Source organism: Lupinus angustifolius, chromosome LG19, assembly GCF_001865875.1.
Source record: "Lupinus angustifolius cultivar Tanjil chromosome LG19, LupAngTanjil_v1.0, whole genome shotgun sequence".
NCBI lineage: Eukaryota > Viridiplantae > Streptophyta > Magnoliopsida > Fabales > Fabaceae > Lupinus > Lupinus angustifolius.
In genome coordinates this window covers 62,312-75,760 of record NC_032027.1, presented here as the reverse complement: position 1 = coordinate 75,760, position 13,449 = coordinate 62,312, and the positions used below count along the sequence as shown (strand labels likewise).

The following is a 13,449-nucleotide window of genomic DNA, read 5'->3' as shown; positions in this document are numbered from 1 at the left end:
CACATTAGACAAACAAGTCTAAAGAAACATATCTCACTGCTTAGAACACCATTCTTAACGTGGCTTCATCCTTTTCCTTAAAATAGTCCACTACCTATATTTGTGCAAACCACCTTGTACGTATCTATTCCCCATTCAAGATGGGGTATGTTGACAAGTAACAGCAACACTCTCTTGCACTTTAGGTTTCGTACATTTGTTGCTATATTGTCACAACAATAATTTTACCTCTGGGGTAATGTTGTATGCCATTATCATATGTTAGTTGAGTTTGGCATTAATAATGGACGACACTGAAATTGATCCAACCTTAATTTATGCTCTACTCTAGTGGTCTATGATCATGATCAAATAAAGTTGATATGGATTCCTTGGTCTACAAATTAGGGGAAGCTTGTATCTTGAAATTAATTATAATTCTTTATTATTAAAATTGGTTCAAGATCTGAAACTATTCGATTGTGTTTATTGAAAGAATTAGCTATTTCTGTCATCAATGGTAGGTAATGTTTACATAGTGGAAGCAATTAAGGATCATTAATAAACAATAGGCTAAAGTAAGATTCACATAAGTTGGATATCTTAGTTTAAGATCTTAAGACAAAAGATTGATCATTCATTCATGTATGCATTAGTCCACATGCTTATATGTACCTCACTTTGTTCATTTCTTCTCATTGTAGTACTTATCTCACATACACTTTAAACTCCTGACATATATATTTATTGAAACATAACATTTGATATTATAATTTACATAGATGGGCAATTACACAGTGGTGGTGAAATCTTGCAAACACTGAATTTGATTATTAAACAACTTTATCAAAGAGAACTTTGGCAATATGGAAGCCGATGGTCCTTGAATCAAAGAAAGCTGCATAGTAAAAATTCTTAGCCACCATGAGGAAAGTCTTCTTGATATTGAAATCAATGCCAGCTAGAGATTTTTGGAACACCAATTGGACAAGTTCTTGCATGTCTGACTCTACTTCTGGTGTAGTGATGTTATATATGTTCCTCGCATTCTCAAGTTCCTGATAGAAGAAAATGTTTACTATAAGAGTGCAAGTTAAATGGTATGTTAACTGAATCCAATGGCAATAATATTGCTGCTGTTTCCCCCTACAAAGATATTATGGAGTTCACCATAGTTGAAGATGAATAATGCTGCATCAATGCCAAATACATCACCTCATATTTTTGTAAAGTGATAAAATTAAAGTACATTTTTGTTGAAAATGGAGTAACATCAATGGTAGAAGAGATTGATGCACTATACTAAAGGACAAAGTTTTTTGTGTTGAATGGTGTATTGGGTTGGGGATTCCAATTATGCAGTACTTTAATGCAAAACACCTCATCACTAAATAAGTGATAAGAGCTTTATTTTCTGTTCACAAGAATGTTCATAATATTTTGAGAAATCTATTGCTTTATTTGGTTGATGAAAGAAATTGAGAAGAAAAAAGAAAGGAAAGAGAAAGTGAGAAGAGAAAAATAATGTTAAATTTTAAAAGATAAAAATATCCTTAAAATAAAAAAGTAATTACTTAGAATAAACACTTCTGAAAAAGGTTATATTAGTCATTTAATGCAACTTAACTTTCTCTCCACACTTGTGAGAATAAATTTTGATGGGTCCTATATCCCTTTTACCCTCCCCACCTCTTTTATCTTCTCAACCAAATGGACGTAAAACACTTTATATCCTATTTCTCTCCTTCCTCTTTTTTCCCTTCTTTCTCTCCTCAACAAAATGAAAACTAAAGGTTGTGCACGCACAAGTTACTATTACTGTAGCACCTTTTCATTAAAGCTGCTGAGTTCACTTTACTGATAATCCAAAGAGCATATATCTATCTTTCTTTTTAGACACTACACATCCAAACTCCAACGAACATATCCTAACACTATCCTTTGCCTTTTTCTTCCTTTACGGAAAGGTAGGGAAGGTAAATAAAATAGTACATTTGGAAAGTTGCTAGCATTAATCTGAGGGTATATGTTAATGCTTTTTGGGCATAACACTCCATGTACACAAAGCGTTTTACAATTTCGTGTCACTCCAAGTTAATATATGTATTCTAGTGTTCTTTTTTTATATAAATAACTAGTCTATTAATTTATAAAAATACGGCATTAATAGTATAAAAAAAGAATAAAAATAATTGAAGTTTTGCATATATAATGGTTGCCATGTTACTAACCTTGTCCTTGTGGTAAAAATGGAGTCTATGGCAGATTGTGTTAGTGAGTTGTAGAAGACGCTGGTATTGTGGATGGAACAGTTGCTCCTTAGAAATCCAATGTCCACCGCTTAGGTTTATTATCTGCACTAAAAGCTCTGCTTCTCCTTCACATTTGTCTACTTCACTTTGCCAACTTGAAAGCCACTTTTTCCACTACAGTAAAAGCAGAAAGTAAATCAATAATATTGAAGATATTGGAAACACTAGTACTTTGGTTTGGTGGTTGCCCACTTCTATCATTAGTTAAAAATCATTGTCTATGAGAAATGTCACCACTGAATTCTGGTGCAAGTTAAATTATTTTTAGAATTTGATTCTTAATTACCATTACAAGAATTAAAATCTTATATGCATTTCTAGATATAGATGAAATGATTAGGAAATATTTAGTGATAAATATTTTATCAATGAATATAATTTATAATAGATCATTCTATCCACCACTTAGCTAATTCACCTAATAGAACTAAGGCTCTATTTTGGTTTTTGTAATTTTTGTTATAATGTGAAGTTTATGATGAAGTGAAAGGCTTAATATAATATATAGTTAGGAAAGGAATGAGACTCACAGTGTGATGCATATCATATCGAATTTCAAGACCATGAGAGACGAATATATCCAATGAGATTTGATCAATGGTCGAAACCAAAGTTTCAGCAAGTGCATGTCCTGTTTTGTTCATCCTACACATAAATACATACAATTAATGTAGTGATCAATATCTCTTAAGGCTAAAGGACTAGACTGCAGCATTTCTCTATGTGTGTAATAAGGTTCAGGACTTCATACTGCAGTCTGCAAGTACTATGAACCTTTCAAGGTGAAATAACACAAACAAACTAGAACAAAAGACAAGACAAAAATAAAGACAAAAGTAATAAGCTCAAAAAACACAAGCAATTTGGCATGATGCTTATTTGTTTTTCTATCTATCCATGTTGCCTATGCCAAATTATTGCGTTCATTCAGGACCACAATATTGCCTATGACATTTGCTATTGGTTGATCCCAGTTGCTCAAATAGGAGTATGCAATATTTTATTATGAATTGGGTGGTTAATGCTCTCACATCAAAATTTAATTTCCATAATGAATAGTTTTAAATCCTCGTAATTATTAGATTGACGAAATTGTGAAGGTTAGACAATGATATATTTACTTTTAAATTTGGTAATTAATTTTTTAATAATAATTTTTTATAATAAATGTATTAAGATGGTATACTAAAACTCTTTGAGAGTTAATGCTGAGTTGAAATTGTGATTTAACTAGTATGATGCAACTCCACTCTTGGTGGGTTAGGCGTTATGGTGCCTCTGTTGTAAAAAAATATTGGGAAACAGAAGGACAAAAGAAAATGTTTGACACACTGGACAAAACAACGGTTAAATGTTGTCCACTTGATTTATGCATATCAACAGGTATTGAAAACGATTTCTTACACACAACCAACTAGAACTCAAGAATCGTCATTAATTTGATCTTAGAAAGAAAGAAAAGATTAAAAGAAGCAAGTTTGTGACATAATTTGGCACGTTCCATTAATTGTGAATAGAAGAAAACATGAGAAAGAGGATTGTTTAATTTGCTCCTATATATTTATCACTATTTACTATCTCTTGTCATTAATATACGTAAAACATTATTCTATTGAAATTATCCGTGAGGATATTAAAGATTTAACCAATGTTTCGATACAAATCACGAATCATGTTCACCCGCTACGATTAGGCATAGGTTAAACTAGGACCACATATTTATTAGACTAAGCCCAATTACTCAATGTGGATTAATAATAGTGAATAATGATTAAATATGAATAATATGTAATTTAGTAAACTAAGTATATACATATTTTTCTCTTAATACTACCAATACCATAGGATACTTATATAGTTATATGTGGAACACAATTATATATATATCTTAGACAACTTATGAGTATATCTTAGACAACTTAACGTATGATTTGTAGTTTTTGGTGAAGACAAGCTATGATTTAAGTGTAGCAGAAAAAGCAAGGTTATGTAATTACCAGGTAGTGGAATGTTGTTGCACATTGATGAGGTGAATGAAGTTGATCACAAAAGCTTTCCTCATTTCGGCATCACTAAGATAGATTGTGATTGTTTCAAGCAAGGCTGTAGTTTTGGCCCATGCAAGTCTCTCATGAGACCTTTCAGGCTCAAATATATTTGCTGCTGCAAGAAAATAAGCTAACAGAAGCCTTTTTCTGCTTAATCCAAACTCTCCCAGTCTTGATTCTGAGTACCACCTAATAAATAATATTGTTCAAATCCTAACATTAATATATTATATAATCAAAATAAGTTACATTTATCTTTATTTATTCTCATTTCTAATACTAAAAATTGTTATCTAAACTTGCTTTGTCGCTTACTTACTCTTGAATTCTGGCCCACTCTGTTAGATGCAGCGCTTGACAATTGTTGTAATCTAATTTAGCAAGCTCCAGATAATTTTTGTTGTTGACATAGGGCATCCTGTGAAGAATGAGAAATTTGAATTAAGAAGAAGAAAAATGACATTAGAAAAAGTTGTTTTATTTTAGATACAGTATATATGTATGTATGTATTTATGTGGGGTATAGGAATATACCTATAAAGAGTTTTGCCAATCCATACGTCATTCTCACCGCCATATTGATCAATGTAGAATCTTGTCTCCACTCGAGGTAAATTTGCATACCATGGCACGTCCAATGCGTACGCCACCTGTGCAACATATACAAATAATTGATTATATTATTCATCATCAACCATACCCTTTTGTTTTTTGGATTTAATATTAATTCTCTAGTCAACATTATTCAATATTTATTTTGTCCATTACCCTACCTCTTGAGGCAAGTTTTTCATGATAATCCACTTATCTAATAACTCATTTGCTGCTTGTTTCTCCCTCAAAAACATGGCTGAGAATTGCTTTGCATGTTCAAGAATCTCCTCTCCTGGGAACATTACTTGACTAGCTCTGTACACATTATACATTCCTGTCACTGCTTGCGTGCTCTGCCCACCAAAGCAGAAGAATTCACCATTTCTCTCAAACTGCTTAAACACATCTGTCATTTTAATATCATACCATTATTCATTATACTTAATTACCTTCTTATCAACTTATATCTATAATTATAATTATATATACTCTTATATGCTCAATTATATTATTTAACTACTTGCTGAAACTTGGTGTCCATGTAATCTTAGTAATCTGAAACCCATTGCTGTGTCATCAATATCTTCAACATTTGTATTTCTTGCCCAGCAAATCCCTTTTTCACTCCAATATCTGAAATTATATTTGTATATACACATTATTATACATAAATATACCTAATTAAATAAATAACAATTGCTTAATTGCTACACCTCTATCACACAGTAAGAAAATATTCTTATATGCTCTCAAATAACAAAAGATTCTTGTCCTACATCATTGTAGCACCGTATCCTATTTTTAAGACATTGTTTGTTTATGAAATGAAGTAGCAGAGGATAAAATAAAAACAAAAACTTTTTCTCAGTTTCAATTACCTGTAAACATAATTCATACAGTCTTTGATCTCTTGTTGAAAATATCTTGATATTCCGAGACGATCTAGCCGATCAACCACCCAAATATGTTCAAACAAATCTACTGGATATACGTTTGGAACTGTATATAGGCATCCACAGTCATACACTAATAATTAATAGATATATTATATCTTAATTAAGAATAAAGGTCAAAATTGGGTTCCAAAAAAAAAAAATACACAGATGCATATTTAATATCTGAACAATAAAAAAAGCAATTTAATCATCAAAAATCTCAAACACTAGTTAAATTGGTTCTTCAAATGGATTACATTATCTCTCAAATTTATTGTAAAAAATCAGTTTAACTAGTATTTGGAAAAAAACATGACTAAGTTAAAAGTGTTTATTTTATAGGATTAACTTGATTTTTTTGAGTAGTAGTGTATAAGTAAAATATATAAAGTAGAGGGAATATGTGAAGATATTGAAAGTTGAAAAAAGAGGAAAGATTGAGTGGTGTGTATGGGCAAGTGGCCCTTTACCTCCTCCATTGAACTTGTTGACCGCTTTATTTAAATATTTGAGGCATTTTTCATCTTTAGTGTTGATTAGAGCAAAAGCAGTGGATGATGGAGAAAACAAGAATGACCCATCTTCACACTGTAGTTTTTGAAGTTGTTTCCAGTCCAGGTTTGACATACCCTCCAAGCTATGTAGCAGAGTTGTGGGCACTTTATGCATCATCTCTCTTGGTATTCTATCCCACACACAACACAACACAACTTCATAACTTCATTTCTCAAAACAACATTAAACTATACAACAATTTCAATGACTTTATTCATGATCAACAATTTTAATGTATTTTCACCAATATATTATGTAATTATTATGTCATGCCATATTAAAATAATCTAGTGCAACACTCCATCCCAAAAATTAATTCATATGAGAAAATTGTCTAAGCTCATATTCAAAGTGACGTGGGATTCTGATACTTAAAATACCTTTACACTCAAAGTATTTATGTGATAAGATTGCTTTGATTTATTACGAAAATAGATATGGGCAGAGCATAACCTCTGAGAAGCATAATTATTACCAGAAAAAGTAAGATTGTGAATGAATGAATAAAAAAACGTCTATACCTTGCGAGTTTAACATTTCTCTTTTCAAGAATGTCGTTCAAGATAGGAGAATCATTTGGTACTTCAATGTTCAAACTTCGAGCTATATCCAGTAGTGAAGGAAAAGCAACTTCAAACCCAACTGGCATATGCTCCGCATTCTCATTCTGAATCTTGCTAAGGTTTTCTTTAAAAAAATTCATTCCTATAAATGTGTGTATGTGTGTGTGTGACATTAATAAACTCGATCATTAGATTAGCATTTGGCAACTAATCTAATTGTGTTAGGCTAATAGATAACTAATTATAATGCAGTAATAACTAATAATAAGTAGTAACCTTACCTTTCTCACACTTTTCGGGGTGCAAATTCCATGACCTTAATGCAACAACACAAGCCAACGTGTTAAGAATACGATCATGTGCTATAAATATTTCACTATCACCCCATGAACCATCAGGGATTTGATTTTTGGCTATCCATTCTAGAGCTGAAGGAAATTGAGGAGCACCACTTCCATTAACATCTTCTACAAGAGCAACCCATGCTGTGTCATAAGCAGATACGGTTATCTCTCCATCTTCCATCGAACCAAATATGGTTTTGATTGCTTCCACTCTTTTCTTTATCTCATTCCAAACCTTCTTTCACCAAATAAAAATGTCATATACAAAGGCTACGTTTAATTAAGAAAGAGCTTAGTAACAATAGTATTATTACATACTCATGCATACTTTTTACACATTTTATAAATATTGATCATTGTGTTTCCCAAGAAAGAAAAAGTCTCTTCACCAATAATTATTACTATAAAATATGTGTAAAAATGGTGAGAATAAAAAGTGATGTGAGTTTAAAATAAAATAAGGAAAGTCAGAGAAATAAAATAAAAAGTGATGTGAGTTGAAAAAGAAAATTAATGTTAAAGAACCTCATTAAGCTCTTGCTCCTCATCTTTCTCATCCTCCACATCAATCTCATGCAACTTCAACGTTGCTAGACCACTCTCTAATAGGTCTGGGTATTCTGCATAGTGCACAACATTAAAAAGTTGTTATAGTAAGCTTTACAAAAAAAGAATTATTATTAAATAAATTTTATTTTATATTTTAGGAGAGAAAAAGGAATCTCTATTATCGACCATATACATATATACCTCGAGTTCGTGATTTGGATATAGCTCTGCATCTGAAATCTTTTTTGTGCTTAGTCTCGGACGACAAAGCACCTATGCATAAAAAAATGATATAAATATTAATATTAATTAATTACTTTTGCTGGTTGGAAGTAAAGTAAGTACGACATTACTTTGAGGATCTTGTAGTAAAAAATTAGTCGAAAACGACAGACAACACATCTTGTACTTTAGCCTTCTTTGATAGTGAAATCTCAAGAACTACAAGTTAAAGAGCCAGAATGACTTTGTTCTTAACGAAGGAAGATGTTTGTGATATGTAATGATGGAAATATTATATAGTAATTAAGTTGGTAAGTAATAAAAAATAAAAAAATTTATGCCCCATTTGGTTGCAAGAAATGATTTCCTGAATTAAAAATCCAACTCTCCACGCTTCCACTACATTTGTTCTTGGGTAATAGAATGTCCCAAACCAACACACACTTAATTATTACAATATTAAATAAAGAGAAAATAGCAAAGAGAAGGTGGATGAAGAAGATGGTGCATGATGAAATGGCGAAATTGTTAATTACCTATAGAGGATTTGGAGGAGGAGGAGGAGAAGGAATGAAGAAAGAAAGAAGGAGAAGGAGGAGGAGGAAAAGTGAGATGGTTAGAAGAAGAGAATAAAGAGGGAAAGTGATAGTGAGTGGAGAAGTGAGAAGACATGATGTGTTGATAAAACATTATTATTTTTAGTTTCACTTGGAAGAGGATACTAAGAGTTTAAAAAGGCAAAGTGAGATGCAAACAGACAGAAATGACTTCCCAAGAGATTCCCGCTAATGGGTGCATGGGATCATCCTAAACTAAGGATTAATTTAAGGGCACTCTTGCCATTTTACTCCTACCATTCCTTAAACTACCAACATAATTTTCTCAATACTTCTTCACCATGCTCTTTATTATTTCGTTCAATTTCAAATTAGACCCTAACAGATCTAGTAGGTCATTCACTCAATTTCAAATTCAACAATGTTTTCAGGCGTTGTGTATATGAGTTTAATAGATATAGAGTTAGATTTAATATCACTTCAAAAGCACTATAAAAATTAGACATTTAACAATACTTGTTTGAGTGAATGTTGTCGAATGTACACTTTCTAGAACATTGCTAAATCTCAAATTTCCTTGTATTACAAAATCCACAAATCATTAATATCCATGAAGGAACATTTCTCTCATGTATTCTATTAAACACATGACAAACATATCTAATTACATCATATTTACCACAAATTCAATGACATAATTAACAACAAAAACCAGATTCTAAAAACCTAATTCATAAACTTGTCTCCCTTAGTTCAAATTTATTAACCCAACACAAGTCTTAAGCATATTAAAAAAAGTCAACTGCCCACAAGTCCAAGCTCGTACATCCTACAAAAATACATGAATGCGTAGCGTTGAATACACCAAAAACGAAGGTTAAACAAAAAGTAAATTAAATAACTGAATATAAAGGAATTAGAGAAAATCGAGAAGATTATACGCACTAATGAAATGGACGAAGATGATGAGGATATAGATGACTAGTCAATGAAATTATTATCCCCGTAATTGAAGAAATAAATGGATTATAGTTAATATCAGAATAACCAACTCAATCTTCATGAAATAAGAGAATGTTTCACCTTATACTTTTAAGCAATATGTCTAACTCATTGTCACTAATTTGATGCCCACCAACTTCTATAAGATGTGCCAAAACACCCAGAGAAATTGAGACCACTGTTTGAAGAGAGAAACAAAAAAATGAGAAAGAATGGTAACCGGTGGAGAAGAATAAGAGAAATAGAAGCAGAATGATATGTGTATTATTGTGTCTGAAGTTTTGTTTTTAAATTTGCAAAGGTTGGTGCTCAATAAAGTAAACATTGTTGAACCTATGACTTTTAATGATGCTCATTGAAACAAACATGATTGAATGTGTAAGAAGCAACTTGGCTCATTTCACTTACTGTTGTTGAATCTTTGAGTCATATATTCAACAACACTCAATGGAATAAAAGTAATCATTGTTGAATGTATATATGCCTATCACAATTAATAATACATGTTTCACCGATTATTGTTGATTTTATTCTGCATTTCATTTAATAGTGTTCAACACACATGCTTTATTTAATGAGTGTTGTTATGTGTGAATTATGGCGTAGTAGTATCTCACTAAATGTGAACGACTGTATTATTCGAATGACGTCATAATACTCGATCATAATTCACAATTCTCTTTATTACTAAATAGATAATTCTTTTAATGGTTTTATATTGTCAAGATGGTTGAATAATTCTCTTTTTATTTAAAATTTATTTCATTACATATTAGGTGAATCATTAGAAACTAGGGATGACTATAGGGTAGAATGAGAACAAGTAATGTTTTTTTCATGCTTATACTTAGACTATTTGAATGGTGAAATTTGTGATTCGTGATCTTGTGACTCTTGTCTTAATTCTGCCATTGATTAATTTCCTTCTTTGTTCGTGAATCGAAGATTGAAGAAGGAAAGAAGCACATTAGGATTCAGAGCATAATGCTATGATACCATGTTAGATGTGCACAATGCATATTTGTTTATTTTTTATTCAATGAAGAAGAAGCAACCATGGCTTTATATACTAGAGAAATGGTTGGCTTGTTCAACAAGCATTGTACACAATTGGAGTCAATAACCACCATAACTAAATAATTCAATTATTTAACTTACTGGACCTTCTAAACAAGGAAATAAAAATTACAAGTTATTGTCTAAGCTACAATCATATTACATGCACTTGATTTTGATCATTTACTCCTCCAATAGTTATTCAATCATATCTATATCATTACTATCTTACTCTGGAAAGTGGAAAGTGGCAACATTCTTTTACTGTAACTTGTGATTCATATGGGTTCATTTTCTCCTCACTACTAGTATCTGTTTTGAAGCTCTCTTGCTTACTATTTATTGTTTTCTTCATCTACTAAAATAGAAGGGATTTTTTCAATAATTCACCTGTTTGGTTTCTGCACTTAAATAAGGTGCTGATTAATTTTAGTTATCAAGTTGAGAAAACTATTTTGTCCTTATGTTTTTTTAGATAGAGAAAGATGTTTGGAGATGTAGGTGCAAGCTCACTAGTTTAAATGTGCAAAAAAAAAACCATACTACTGATATTGGATAAATTTTTGTGTTCAATACCAACCACCTAACACAACCTTCATTTTTTATCTGACTTTATGCTTAGTTATGTATGGCTTTGCAACAAAGCATGACAGAAATTTCAGCAACTACTGTAATTTGGCACATTGTAGATCTGCCTATAATTTTATTGCATTTTCTATTAGACTATGAAACATTGGGTATCCCATGTTGTAGGTGCAAGGTTTAATTCCCATTGGGATTGGAGGGGAAAATAACATAATGAAGGGTGACATTTATTCTAATTATGAGTGATTTACATCACTTTTTGAAAGAGAACTTTGTCAATATGAGAGATAATGGTCTCTGGCTCAAAGCAGGCTGCATAGTAGGAACTCCTTGCTACAATGAAGAATGAGTTCCTAATATTGGAGTCTATGCCATTTGAGGAATTCTGGACTACCAATTGCACAAGTTCTTGCATTTCTGACTCTATTTCGGGCATAGTCATGCTGCTTGTACTCAGGTTGGCTCTACCACTGTCATGTGCCTAACAATAGCAAAAGTGTAAATATTCAGGATCTTGGACTTAATCAGAATGGACATGTCTTTAACATTATTGTGTTTGCTATATTCTCTAAGCAGAATAAAACATGACAAAGACTAAAAAAATATGTTTTGGTGTCATTGAAAAGGGTGTAATTAAAGATAATTGTTCTAACAGGTATTCTATCTAAGTATATATTTTACTGACCTTGTTGCTTTGATAATTACGGAGCCCATGGAAGATTTTGTTAGTGACTTGCATCAATGTTTGGAACTGAGGATTGAGATGCAACTCTTCTGACCAAGAGCCAGCCATTAAATTTATGGTTTGCACAAGCAACTCTGCTTCTCTTTTGGAACTGCTCCCTTCTTTTTGCCAACTTGAGAGCCAACTTTGCCACTGATCAATTAAAAGTAATGACAAGTTTTGCATGAGAAATTATGTACTTCTTGCCAAGTGCTATTCTTGACATTGTTCATAATGAAAGATACTAAGCTTTGGCTGTGTTTGTCAGAAGTTATAAACCTCACAAGGGAATGAATACTCACGATTTGGTTCAAATGATGGGAAATTTCCTGACCACGAGATCGAAACATTTCAAAGGCAAGGTAATCAAGGATTGTCAGTAAAATACCCAGGAGTTCCTCCTCGCTCTTGTTCTTGTTCAGCTGCCTGCAAGACACATTCAAGAAATACAATTTGTTCAGTAAAGACTCATAAGCTTTATTTGTAAAGTATGACTTTTATTTTATCTCAAACAAAAAATGAAAGGCATGCATTACTTAGTTGAGTAGTCTCGTCTGGTGATGATGTCATTGAACCTATCCACAAAGGCAGTCCTTATTTCTTCATCCTTTAAGTAGGAAGTGAGTGTCTCTATTAAAGCTGCAGTTTTAGCCCATGCAACTCTCTCTAGAGACCTCTCTGCCTCAAATATGTTGGCTGCTGCCACAAAATAAGAAAATAATAGTTTTTCTTTGCTCAATCCAAATTTTTCCAGTCCTGTTTCCAAGTACCACCTGCCATTGGAAATAAAAAATGACCAATCATAATATGACACTTTGTGTTATCGCTTAATGAAGTAGCTTTGGCTACACTCACCTTTGAATATTTTCCCATTCTTCTTGATGAACTTTTTGACAGTTGTTGTAATCTAATTTTGCAAGCTCACGGTAGATCTCATTATTCACATAGGGCATCCTGCCAAAAGAAAATGCACTTTTATTTTAATTTGGACTAGGAGTTTTTCATCACTAAGGTAGGTTTTGGTACATATGCTGACACTGGACTAAACAGGATATATAGGTTGGTGTATAATATAAATAGAACACATGGCCATAGATAAAAAAGTAGAAGATTTTGTTATACCAATGGGTGGAATCAAAGGAGAATAATATAATATTAACTGATTTAATAGGAATTTTGGATTAAAAGAAATGTACCTGTAAAGGGTCTTGCCAATCCAAACATCATTTTGACCGCCATATTGTTCAATGAAAAATCTTGTTTCCAATCGAGGGTAGCTGCCATACCAGGGAACGTCCAAAGCGTAACTCACCTGTGGAGTATTGTTTTGTTACAAACTTGCAATGTTTAACCAGACTTAACAATATGATAAGTTCTGTGGAACCAAATACAACATAACTAAATACAATATATATATATATATA

The 13,449-nt window shown here is 32.0% G+C and overlaps 2 protein-coding genes across 3 annotated transcripts in view; both read right to left on the bottom strand.

Annotated features, from left to right (window-relative positions):
• Positions 642-8,801, bottom strand: LOC109334928 (ent-copalyl diphosphate synthase, chloroplastic-like). 2 transcript variants are annotated; one of them, XM_019570941.1, is made up of 15 exons: positions 8,638-8,801; positions 8,081-8,152; positions 7,856-7,950; positions 7,268-7,568; positions 6,945-7,128; positions 6,339-6,553; positions 5,812-5,932; positions 5,454-5,566; positions 5,113-5,339; positions 4,874-4,989; positions 4,659-4,757; positions 4,289-4,528; positions 2,822-2,936; positions 2,211-2,405; positions 642-1,037 (listed from the first exon to the last, which is right to left on the bottom strand). In XM_019570941.1, exons 1-15 carry the CDS (start codon positions 8,789-8,791, stop codon positions 813-815), a joined length of 2,472 nt encoding a protein of 823 aa, XP_019426486.1. In that variant the 5' UTR covers positions 8,792-8,801; the 3' UTR covers positions 642-812. The 2 variants fall into 2 exon arrangements, with proteins under 2 accessions (XP_019426486.1, XP_019426487.1); XM_019570942.1 differs by having other exon boundaries at positions 7,268-7,565.
• LOC109333831 (ent-copalyl diphosphate synthase, chloroplastic-like) overlaps positions 11,388-13,449 on the bottom strand; it is a 4,527-nt gene continuing 2,465 nt past the window's right edge. Inside the window, exons 9-14 of the mRNA XM_019569407.1 lie at positions 13,222-13,337; positions 12,881-12,979; positions 12,562-12,798; positions 12,328-12,451; positions 11,987-12,178; positions 11,388-11,782 (exon numbers count right to left, since the gene is read on the bottom strand). Coding sequence (XP_019424952.1) covers positions 11,549-11,782; positions 11,987-12,178; positions 12,328-12,451; positions 12,562-12,798; positions 12,881-12,979; positions 13,222-13,337 — 1,002 coding nt within the window. The 3' untranslated portion in view covers positions 11,388-11,548. The remainder of the gene's footprint in view (positions 11,783-11,986; positions 12,179-12,327; positions 12,452-12,561; positions 12,799-12,880; positions 12,980-13,221; positions 13,338-13,449) is intronic.